The sequence below is a fragment of the Manacus candei genome, unplaced genomic scaffold (assembly GCF_025592945.1).
Source record: "Manacus candei isolate 608988 ecotype Guabito, Panama unplaced genomic scaffold, ASM2559294v1 h1tg000014l, whole genome shotgun sequence".
Classification (NCBI taxonomy): domain Eukaryota; kingdom Metazoa; phylum Chordata; class Aves; order Passeriformes; family Pipridae; genus Manacus; species Manacus candei.
Window position 1 is genome coordinate 51,970,561 of NW_026138062.1, and position 11,851 is coordinate 51,982,411.

Consider the following 11,851-nt stretch of genomic DNA (forward strand, 5'->3'; position numbering starts at 1 on the left):
ACAAACTAGCAGCAAAGTCATTAGACAGGAGGAGGACAGTTGCAAGAAAGACACTGAACTGAGAGGAGATTGTGTTGGTCTAATGATGTGAACCACCGCTAAGAACTCAGTCCAATATTTCCCACCTGTTGATAAGAATAACATCTGCAGATATAGTCACTAGAGTCAGTTTTCTGGGGTGTGTTATGAGGGACTTCACATGCTTTTACTCACTTTCATGCTGGGTAATTGGCACCTTCTTCTCTCCGCTGAAAAGGATCTTGCCTTTCGCTATCACCTGAAGAGCAAAGAGAAGCACCATTCAAGAGTCTGAATTCTCAGAGCATGAGAAGAGTGTGAAAAGAACACAAGAAGGGAGAATGAAGTCTGACAGATGTTGCCACAGAAGTTCCTCTGGCAGGTCATGACTTCAAGAGCTCTGCAGCAGAGATGGTTATAGTATAGCTGTGTAGGACTTGAGAGAAATTGGTTAGGCAATGAGAAGGCACAGCTGCTTGCAAAGCCAGAGGTATTTCTGAACCTAAGAGCAGCTACTCTTAAGACCCAGTGAACTCTGATGTTTGCATTACTAGGATAGAGTACTTTTTGATTGTGCGAATTAGTACAGTTCAGTAACCAAGATACTCATAACCTCTCAGCTAGGCTGTAGTCACACTCTTACTTTGGACTCAGCTGCTCAGAAGTGGACTTCATTACAACATTATTACATACCTCTGGTGTGCATCAAGGCCCTGCACAAGGGCCTTTCAAGCCTTTTCCTGTAAATACACAGGCCAGGGGATGTCAGCTGTCCCAGAGATTGCCTCAGTTCACAGACAGATTGCTCCAGACACTGATGGATGTCTGGGTCATACCTGCTAGGCAGAAACCACTGCAACCCATGTGAACTCAAGAGAAAGTAGGGTGAATGGTAGGCATCTATCACCCAAGCTTAGGTCAAGGCACTAATAACAAAGCAAAGCAGCTGGGGGCTAGGAATAGGTTCAGGAACTGGAAAGCATGTGGAGGTTTGGCCAGGACAGAACTCACAAACTGACTGACACTGGTCTTGGAGTAGCTTAACCTTTCCTTTGAGTATCTCTGTGCTGTGTGAAAAGGGAAAAACGCTAGTAAGCATAATCTTGCCCTGAGAATCAGCTGTTTTCTGTACTCACCAAATAGTAGAAATCAATGTGGTCATCTTCAGATCTGAGTTTATTCCGGTCAAGTATATAATCCACTTGCACTTCCTGCTCTTGATCACAGGGCATCACATCATTCTTGGCCTTGATCTCAAGGAAACTGTTGCTCTCAGAGTAGAAAGGTTTCAGCCAGTGTAAGCTATCCTCAAGTCCTGTGTAGCTTTCAGAAGAATTTTGCTTATCATGATTTTCAAGGACGTAGGTACCCTTCCAAGCACAAAAATATGAGTTGGCAATTATTATCAAGCGATGCAAGGGAACTTGTATGCCTGCTGGAACACTGTTATCACCTGAGCTGATGGCAGACCATGTACCTGTATTCTTAGAATGATATTTTGTTTAAGTATCATTTTAAAGTCTGAGACTTTCTCTTACAAAGTCTTAGTAAAAATTAAGTCTAGTAGATTTGACCACAATCTTATTTTTCCTCCTTTATCTTTTCATGGGGACACATTCCACACCAGATTTAAACTCCAGTACAGCTCCCCTGTTTTCAGTTTGTCTTTCTGCTCAGATATCCTGAAGCCCAAGCACTGAAAGAGCTTTTTTATGGTGAAGCTCTACTTCTCTGCAGATAACATAAGGCTCTGTGGACAATGGCTGTGAGCCTAGTAACAAGAACTAGATCTTATCCTCACGTTCCCTGAGGACAGAAAGCTACATTTTCACAGAATCACAGAATATGATGAGTTGGAACGGACCCACAAGGATCATCAAGTCCAGCTCCTAGCCCTGCACATGACCATCCCCAAGAGTCACACCATATTTTTACAAAACCTCTGATCACCAAATCCTTCCTAACCAAAATTAGGGAACCTCACCCTGGATAGACTGGGGTCTCAGGGAAAAAGATTTGGAACAATAATTGCAGTGTCTGAGAAATGGATGGCACTAGGAGATCATACTACTTGGGCATGAATCCCACATCAGCTGCAGAAACGCAGGTAGTGGGAAGATGGGTATGCTGTCAGGCTGAGAACAACAAGCTCCAGGTGGAGGATCAGAAATTGTAAGGAGAAGAAGCCAAGTGCTTCAAGATCTGGTATCAAAAGAGCAGCTACCTGCCAAGCTTAGCCTGGACATGCTGCTGCTGCAGACCAAGGGCAGCCGCTAAATATGGAGTTCAACAGAGAGAGGTATCAACTGCCACTTCTGCAGAGCCACCTCCAACGTGTCCCAGAGTGGAGAAAGGGGAGATTTCCTTTGACGAATTATTCTGGTTAACAGATGCTTTTAGTGGAGTCAAAGGAAGGTGATGGGAGACAAAAAAAGATTTTCAGTGGCTGATACTCACCGTCAGCGCAACCATCGTGCTGTTCCAGCTGGTGGTATCCAGTGAGAAGTGAGCTTCCCCTTTCTCATCTGTGAGGAGTGACAGGTATGTCTGCTCATCGTTGACATCAACCTTTAGGTAGACGGTTTCATTTCTGAGGGGAGAATTGCCACTGGAGCAAAACATCTGTAGAGAAGGGGAGGAAGTTAATACCCTGTTGTGCCACACTCTGAGGCGCTGCCAGGGCTTAATATTAATTGCTTCTATCACTGGGCTTCCTCAGCCCTTCTAGCTTTCAGTCAGGTTGGAAGGATCCAGATAAAAATCCAATAAATACACAAAACTAACAATTTGCTGCTCTTCAGTACTGGAAATTGCCATGGTTTAACCCCAGTCAGCAGCCAAGCCCCAGGCAGCTGCTCACTCTCTCCTCCATCAGCGTTATCGGGGAGAGAGAACTGAAAGGGTAAAAGCTGGAAAACTTGTGAGTTGAGATAAAGACAGTTTAAAAGAGAAAGCAAAAGCTGTGCACACAAGCAAAGAAAAACAAAGAATTCATTCATTGCTTCCCACAAGCAGGCAGGTGTTCAACCATCTCCAGGAGAGCAGGGCCCCCTCACACATAATGGTTACTCAGGAGGACAAACACCACCTCTCCAAGCATCCTCCTTTACTCCTTCTTTCTCCCACTTTACATACTGAGCATGATGTCATATGGTCTGCAATATCCCTTTGGTCAGTTTGGGTCACCTCTCCCAGCTGTGTCTCCTCCCAGCCCCCCATGCACTTCCAACTTCCTTGCCAGTTTGGTAGTACAAAAAGCAGAAAAGGCCTTGGCTCTGTGTAAAGCCTGCTCAGCAATAACAAAAACATCTCTATGCTATCAACCCTGTGTTCAGCACAGATCCAAAACCAGCCCCATACGAGGCACTACGAAGACAATTAATCCTACCCCAGCCAAAACCAGCACAGAAATAAATGGTAATACAGGCAAATGAGACACCTATACTGGGGAATCTGAGAGGGATTCCTCAGATCCTGAGCTGCTTCTTGGACAATGCTGCAGGATCCTTGATGATCAGAAAGACTCTTGTCTGCAGCAACTTAACTTGCTGTTCCTTGTCCTGCATGCTGAGGTCAGCAGTACTGGCCCAGCTGAAGGTTCTTCTAGCCCCAGGACAGCAGTATTGCCCTAGCATCACCCAGGATACTTGGGTCAGAAATGAATGCCAGTGATATGCAAAGTTACCATGAGCATTTGTCCAAAGGGAAAGGTATGTGCCTGTTGACATCACCCCCATACGCACAGACTAGTTTCAGGAGCTACTCCTGGAGAAGTCTCCAGAAACTGCAGCTGGCCCCAAAATTCCAGTGCAAGGAATACAGTAGGTTGGGATAGGGATCAGAAATTGCTTCTAGGGAAGGCTTCACTCCTAGTTGCTGAGTGCCAGCAGAGCAGCATTTACTTTCCTGGAGATTGCTGCTTTTTACCTACAAAAGGTTATATCTATGATGCATTCTCAGTAGAGAAGGGATCTGTTTGTATTACCTTCCCTGAGTATGGTAGACCACGTTTGTAGAACTGATGGAGGTTGATAAACTCTATAGATTTCATTATTGTCTCAACAGGAATTAGAACTGTTTCCATAGAATGTACTCCTGTATGGAGAGACGAAAAATCTGTTAAATCCCAAGTAGTGCTCTTAGGGAAGAAGAAGAAGACAAAAGCACACTTCAACACTACCTACAATGTCTACAACCTCTAAATTTAGGAGAGAAAATACATTCTTCTAGGATATGATTCCCTCAGTCTTTCTTGGCTCTGTGCTTCATGACACGCATCGTACCCTGTAGGTATTTAAAGTATTAATTTATGTTTATTGAACAAAAGGAAAACTGGATGACTGTTTAGTTATAAACAGTCCAGCACTGTGAGACTGGCTGAGGAACACCTTCTTGTCCCAGGCAATCACTAAAAAGTTACATACATTCTAAGAGAAATGAATGGTGAAGAGAATTAGGAAACCTGGTAATAACAGATGGAAAAGGTACTAGAATAGAGACCATTACCATGACAGAAGATTTGGGAACCCTCAGGTTATTTTTTCAAAAGGAATTCCGCTGCCACAGGAAGGCCAAAACCGAAGAAGTTGCTTGCGAGGAAGAGAATATTTCACATATTCTCCAGTACCTGTTCCATTTTCCACCATTTTTCCTACTGCAATTATGAATTCATCAGCTTCATTTATTTCCAGAACTTCTGTCTTCACTGCAAAAGTAGCACAGCCATTCTTGTTTGTCTGCAGAGAGAGAGAATAACAGAGAGAAAGAGCATGGTGTGGAGGAAGATGAACAGTTCCATAGGCAATCCCAAATAAGTATTTCTAAATATTTTTGGAACAGATGGAAGCTCACAAGTCTTGCCTGCAGAAATCCATCATGGATACCTTAGCCAGAAAAGAAAATCAACATGTTTGGATTAAACAGTCATCAAAAAAGCAGCAGAAAAAAAGTACTTCGGGTAAATCACACAAGGGTTAATTATGTCACAGACAAACTCAGGAGATTGGATTCAGCCCAAATACCACAGCTGAAAGAGCTCGAGTGTCATTACATGATCTAAAGGTCTCCCTGAAACTATATGGCCCTGATGAATAAAACCTGACAATGTGGCTTTCCAGTCATGACCATCTCTGCGATATGGCATATTAAACAAGGACATCCTGCCAGCTGAATATTGCAAGAGCTTTGCCAAGAATTAAGGGTACAGCCAGTGTTTCTAGTCATGCTTCTTAAGTGCTTCACAGAACCTTTCAGGGCCTCTTACATGCCATGTGGAGCTGGCATTCAGTTGGTGTTTTGCACAGCTAAGACTGTACAGCATTCCAGCTGGAATGCATTTTAAAAGACCCAGAGATCCAGTTAGATTTTTACATTCTGGCTTGTTGCTGGCTGGTCTGATATTTAGAAATATTTTCTTGTGACTTTCAAGGCAGAAGAGCTGTATCTGAAACCCACAGGAAAAAGCAAGTGTGGAGGAGCTTAACCACAAACATATAATGAACACAGATGAGCAGAAACCATAACCAGAAATGGACACAGTCCATAGACCAGACCACTAACAAGCTTAAGGTGATCCACTGTGCATGGATACAGCAAGAAACAAAGCATTGAGTCAGAGACCATCTGAGGCCTCTGATAAGAGTATTTACTGGTAGGAGTGATCACAGAGCTGAATAGGCCAGCGGTCAGATTGCATACAATATATGATACAGACCCTTGTAAAAAGTCCCAGGCATCATTACTTCGCATAGTTTACACCTTCTCCAGAAGCACCAAGTCAGATATGAGCAGCTAGAGCATTAATTCAGGAAACAGAGTCACAGGAACAGGAATCAATGTCTAGCAAATAGGAAGACACCAGACTAAATAGGTTGGTGGCTACCAGAGGTTCATCAAGGCAGGTTAAGGGGACAGACACACATTTCCAGCACGTTATACTTTCCACTCTGCTATTTGTTCACCTACCCAGCTGTTTTGCTTCTTCATATCAGTAGAATCTGGTATGTTGTCTTCTAAGGCCTGGGAGAATGTCATAAGAGTAATATCTATTTTCCCTTGAACAGGCTTCCCATAGGTATACCTGTGTCAAAGGGTAGAAGACTGCTTCAGCAGAAATATTAACCCAGGACACCTCCCATGCTCATCAGGGGAAGTGGAGTCTGGAGAGCTTTGTGGTATCATGTACTCACTTGCCACAGATCTTCAGCTGAAATTCCTCATCTGCTGTAGTGATAAATGGAGGGTGCTCAATGTTTATTTCAAATTTTTTCAGCACTGCATCGAAGAGAGGAAAATAAAGATAGAGGAAAAAACCAATACTGAGTATGGACACTGGCTGTAAGTTCTTTTATAGTTGTGGTCCAGATGAGAGGAAAGACAGCAATGTCCCCAGTTATTCATCACCATGCTGCAACAGGAGTTACTCCCTTCAGCCACACAACCCTGTATTTGCTGCTACAATTGCACATGGGACAGCTTTTTATTCCAGCTCAGTCAAACATAAACATTTTAAATGGCACAGGGTTTTGTCCTTACAACTGCAACTGAACAAGACCAAGACATGATTCCACTTCCTATTATAGCAGTTGACTGGTGTGGATAGTAAACCCAGCCTAGAAAAGGGTGACAATGAGCAGCAAAATGTGCTCATCACAGCCCACAGCCTCTCCTTTTTACCCTATGCAGCTGCAGAGCCTCCAGCCCAAAATGAGATGTGCACACAGACCCATCTTTGTCCTCAGTCTGTTGCCCTCCCAGGGGGAAAGGTCTGATGAACACAGCTGCATCACCGTGCTCTCTCCTTAGCTACCCACACTGCTTTTCCTTCACCTCTATTGTCCAAATCTCACCGTATTCTTCAACACTGAAGGTTTTCTGAGCCATGTCTTGTTGCACTGAGATGGTATACTTCCCAAGGGATGCTTCTGAGGCCAGGGGAAAGGATAGATCCACAATGCCATGACTTGACTTTACATTCAGCCATTCAGCAATACGGTTGTGTTCAGGATCCTATTTGGGAAAGGACACACAGAGCCACCAAGTCACTTTGGGAGCCATACGCAGGCACAAGAAGGCACTACAAGGGCTTATCCTTGACCCAGTAGAATGGACTCCAGATAACTAAGAGAGACTCCTTCACTTCCCTCCAGTATCATTTTAATGAATATATTAATTGCAAAGGCTGCCAAGAACAGTAAAGCTACTGGGAAGTGGTAGCATCATAACACCATGGGAAGGAGAAGCAGCTGTGCTGCATCTGTTTGAGCACTCATCCTTGTTGAGCAAATGTTCATTACTGCCCTGCCTCTATCTCAGCTATATGCGTTACAGAGGTACTGGTTTGAATGAAAAACCCAGGCTGACCAGCTAGAAAAGCATTCAGCTGAACCTCAACCATAACCATAACCTTATGAAGTTACATTTGTGGCATAAGTCTGTCCAGGAGTGAAAGGGCACAGTAAAAGAGACAGACATCACCCTTTCATCACTTCTTTGTCACTTACCTGAAGCCATATCTGGGGATACTGTAAAAACAAAAGAAACACAGACTCAGTTTTGTACACTGCAAAACACTATCCATGTGAACCAGTATAAATAACTCTGCCTGACATGGGCCCTTGATCAGAAAATTCTGCCCCATCCAGATCCCGCACTAGGTCTTCTCCCTTCGTGCCAGCTTACAATGCAGTCTTTCTCCAAGGGATCAGTGGTTTCCTCCAAAGATAATTTGTTCTTATGGTTTAACAGGCATGAAGGGAGATGTCTCTTTCATAAGCATCTCAATATGTCTCATGCTGAAGCTCCTACTTCTAGAAAAGCACAAAGTGACACTCACCTCATTTTTAATGACTTTAAGGTCCTCATCAATGTTCACAATTCGAAATTTCACTGTAGATATAAAGAAAAGCATAGTAAAGCATTCTGGCTCCAACATGTCCTTGCACAAATCTGCTTCTCCTTTTCTGTGCTCCAGTATTCATCTCTCTGTTCACCTCAGAGGTATCTAGATCTTTTCCCAAACAGCCCACCCCAGAGGACTTTGGGAGGCTTATATGCAGCTGAAGGCTGTAGAAACTCACTGCCTTTACCTGGAAAGATGACAATGTTGAGGTAAACTGTGGGGTTGTCTGCAGTGGGGTCTGTCTGCAGTCCGTTCATATTGTGAAGACTGTGGAGTAACTATAATTCTACAGCTTGAAACTGTTGCTCTAGACTTTACTCAAATATTAACAACAGTCTTTGAAAAACAAGAGGTTGTCCAGTGCCCTGGAGAGCCCTGGCTTTCCTTTCAGATCTCACTAGAGATATTTTCATAAAACAATGCCCAGGAGCAGCAGGTTGGGAATTGGTGTAGCACATCTTGGAGGGGAACATCCTGACTCAAAGTGTTCCTGGAAACACCCAATAATTGAGATCTGCTTTCTTCCATCTCCAACAAGCTTAACTTGCTGCACTTGGTGACGTCTTCCCTGGCAGCTACCTTGACCCTTCCGTCCCCATTTCCACATGCCACCTTCTTGCCTTACCTGTTTCTCCAGGTTTGTATAAGCCCTTGTCTGTCTCTATCAGAATTACGTTCTTCTGGGGCCTGACCAGAACTTTCTTGTGACCCTCAAAGAGTACGTTGTCCCTGCTGTGGATCAGGACATGCAGAAAAGCCACCTCCTCTGGCTGTCAGGTTAAAAAAAAAACAAACTACCTGAGACTACAAAGAGCTTGAAGGAGAAACAGAGTAACCTGTCCTACCAAAATCTCCAACTTCCCCCTCCTCCCTTCCCCTCCTTTGATTTATCTCTCTCCTTTTCCTAGAAATAGTATTCTCTGTGTTCCCTAGCTTCCTCATTCTCTTTTCTCTGCCTTTCTTCTTGTTGTTTGCCTCTTTTCACATTTCTTTTTCCTCTTTACTACTTTTCCCACCCTGCATCAACAGCATTACCATGGCTCAGACACAAGAGAGGCTGAAGCCCTCTAATTTCTAAGAGGAAAGGCAGCCAAAAGAGGGATCTTACCTGTGATGTGAAATCATCTCTTTTCCTGGGAATGAACCTGAACTCTGGCACCTAGATTGATTGGCACAAGGAAATGGAAAACAAATTCATCAGAGACTTTCAATCTTATCCAAAATGTGAGACATCATCTTATTGTTAAAAAATCCCCAAAACTTCAGAGTTCAAATTCCACTGTATGACTTTGTAATCTACTTGTCATTATAGGGAGAAGAAGCAGTCACTGTCTGCCTCTTGTTCATGAACCTAAGAGTGAACCAACTGTCATGACATTCTGCCACTTCACATGAATGTGATAATTTTATAGAACCAAATAAAATCATAGGGAACTCAGATCTGCAGTAATGGGAGATGAGATACTGATCAGAACAACACAGGACATCTCAGTATCAGAAAGACTGAGTTCACCACAAGAAAAGTTTTTGGGGTTTGTTTTTTTTAGCTAACGGCAGACTTCCTTGACTTTCCAGAACCAGGAGTTGCTCTCCCCTAAGGGCTGGCACCAAACTCTTAGTTAATCATTGTCATGTTAATGCAAAACCCAAAAGTGACTACAGCCCCTCCTTGAGTTCTGCTGAATCCAAAGAACAATCAGGCCATAGGCACAGTGACTTCGTACAGTGCTGAGGAAGAGAGGGGCAGTTTGTAGAGCCTCAGCACCAGACACATCTCCATGGCTCTCCAGAAACGTAACTGAAGGTTCTGCAGTCAGTGTGTCTAGTTAAGGTAACTACAGCAGCACAGTTGCAACAACAGGAACTCAAGCCACTCAAGAAATACCCAGACTGCACTATGTGAAATTCAGTTCGTTGTTGGTTCAGCACCATCACAGCTAAGTTAAAGCAAGCTCAATGTCTATGCAGACTGCAACTACATCTGGCAATATAGATGCAGCTTTAAAGCAGAATGGTCTTCTTGGAGCTGGAGGGGCAGGCTCCTGAGGAAACGAGAATGAAAAGAATGTAATCCCAATGCATTGACTTTCACTGTGATATACAAGCATCTTTAGGGACATAACACTGAGTAGACTGAAAGCAAATGTTTACCACTAGGCTTTAAGTGGGATGAAATGGGATGATATACATTGAAAGTACAGATTTTTTTCGACACAGGAAAGATTCCCTACTTTCCTAGACTTCAGGACACTGTTGTATTTTGCCTGATACTGGTAGGGAAATATACTTAACCTGCTTGCAACCTATGGGTAGAAGAAGGACAGTGTACCCAGAGAAGTGCTGTCTTCTTGTCTGAAGTGAAGGTGAAAGCATCAGTCAAATCAGTAGCCACATGTACACTCACCTGGAAGGTGATGCACTGAAAAGTGCCTGGCTTCTCCAAATCTTGTTCCACAAGTGTGTGATTCTGGGTTGTTGCCTGCAAGGTGACAGCCAGGTGGACATCCTCAGTTAGGGAGCTGAAGTGAATATAGAGCTTCTCCTCTTGGGAATGGTGAATGACAGCAGGGAACACCACCATATAGTGACTAGAAGAGAGCAGTACATGTTGAAAAACAATTCAGAGGCTGAAGTGGGCAGGCCAGAATCAATCTCTGCTGCTTTCATGAAGAGGTAGACCAAGGGTGAGAAATGTCTGGAGGACTGCAGTGAAGGAAGTTTAGCACAGCTCCATTTACAAACCAGAAAGGAAGAATATGCCCAGTGTGGAACTAGAGAGCTTCTGATATCTCTCTGTCATCACCTTGCCAACAGCCAGGACCCAACTGCCCAATGTATGATACCCCAATTGTAAGTACACAGAGCAAGGCTGTGTGAGGAATGAAGCCAAAGACTCAGTGGCTGAGGCATAAAGCTTCAGCCCTTACACCAAATTTCGCCCCCACCAGCACAGGATGAACAGAGGCAAAGCTTCTGTGGCTTCTGTAGCTTTGTGGTGTGTGCAGTGCAGCACCTGCACAAGCCAACACCAGGGGCTGCACCTGGAGTGGTGCTGGATGCCCAGCATTCCAGAGGGACTCAGCAGGACCTGCTTCTGCCCAGCCTCTCTGAGAACAAGGCCCCCAGCATTCAGCTCTGTGATGCTGAACAGTGCAGCACCTCAGCACCACCCTTTCATGACAGTCCCTTCCACCAAGCCCCCGAAATCAAAAGGAGATATCTCACGGTTCCAGGCTTGCTGCAGCTGCAACCGGGAATAGAGTCAGGACTAAGAGGAGCAGTGGTGCTCCCATTGCTTGGGCTGGGACAGACAGCTGACAAGATCCACACTGAAAGAGAAAACTGCCTGTACTGATCAGTTGGGGCAATCCTAAATACCCCCCTCAGATGTTCCTAAGTCCAAAGAGTAGGGGAGTTGATATATGGGGATGGTATCTCTTCCAGGCTGATGACATTAGCTAATATTTACTTGCTCCCACCAGGAGCAGAGTAAAGGTCACACAGCACAGTTCTCCACCCACATCTACATTCAGATGGTATTCCAGGCCATGGCTGCCAGGGCACTGAGGGGTATATATGGGAATATATGACCTCTAACTCAGGCTGAAGGGGACTTAGGAGAAAAACTCATCTCATCTGTGGCTGGTCTGGATCCTGGCTTTAGAACCAAATCTGCACACCAGCTACTGTCTTCAGCTTGTAGAAAGCATCCTCGACTTTTAAAATACATCCTCACTACTCTCTGTGCATCATTAGGTATCTTCTCCTCATCCAGTAATTACTCAGAGCTTGGAGTAAAAACCTTTCAAATCATCTCCATTTGTGCATTACCATCATTTCTGTCCACCCATCCATCCCAGACATGCCTGATCCTCCTGAGTATAGAACCTTTTCCAAGGTGGCTCCTGCCACCTACTGCCAACATCTCTCAAA

General features: G+C 44.3%; 1 protein-coding gene across 3 annotated transcripts in view; it reads right to left on the bottom strand.

The window, feature by feature from the left end:
* Positions 1-11,338, bottom strand: part of LOC127467691 (alpha-2-macroglobulin-like protein 1) — a 29,541-nt gene extending 18,203 nt beyond the window's left edge. For all 3 annotated transcript variants that reach the window (XM_051779898.1, XM_051779897.1, XM_051779896.1), the window contains exons 1-14: positions 11,144-11,338; positions 10,323-10,506; positions 9,027-9,077; positions 8,544-8,688; positions 7,853-7,905; positions 7,521-7,541; positions 6,867-7,026; positions 6,207-6,291; positions 5,983-6,097; positions 4,646-4,754; positions 4,004-4,113; positions 2,476-2,640; positions 1,155-1,388; positions 214-277 (exon numbers count right to left, since the gene is read on the bottom strand). In XM_051779898.1, the coding sequence (XP_051635858.1) occupies positions 214-277; positions 1,155-1,388; positions 2,476-2,640; positions 4,004-4,113; positions 4,646-4,754; positions 5,983-6,097; positions 6,207-6,291; positions 6,867-7,026; positions 7,521-7,541; positions 7,853-7,905; positions 8,544-8,688; positions 9,027-9,077; positions 10,323-10,506; positions 11,144-11,211 (1,564 nt within the window). In that variant the 5' untranslated portion in view covers positions 11,212-11,338. The remainder of the gene's footprint in view (positions 1-213; positions 278-1,154; positions 1,389-2,475; positions 2,641-4,003; positions 4,114-4,645; positions 4,755-5,982; positions 6,098-6,206; positions 6,292-6,866; positions 7,027-7,520; positions 7,542-7,852; positions 7,906-8,543; positions 8,689-9,026; positions 9,078-10,322; positions 10,507-11,143) is intronic.
* Positions 11,339-11,851: the final 513 nt, after the last annotated feature.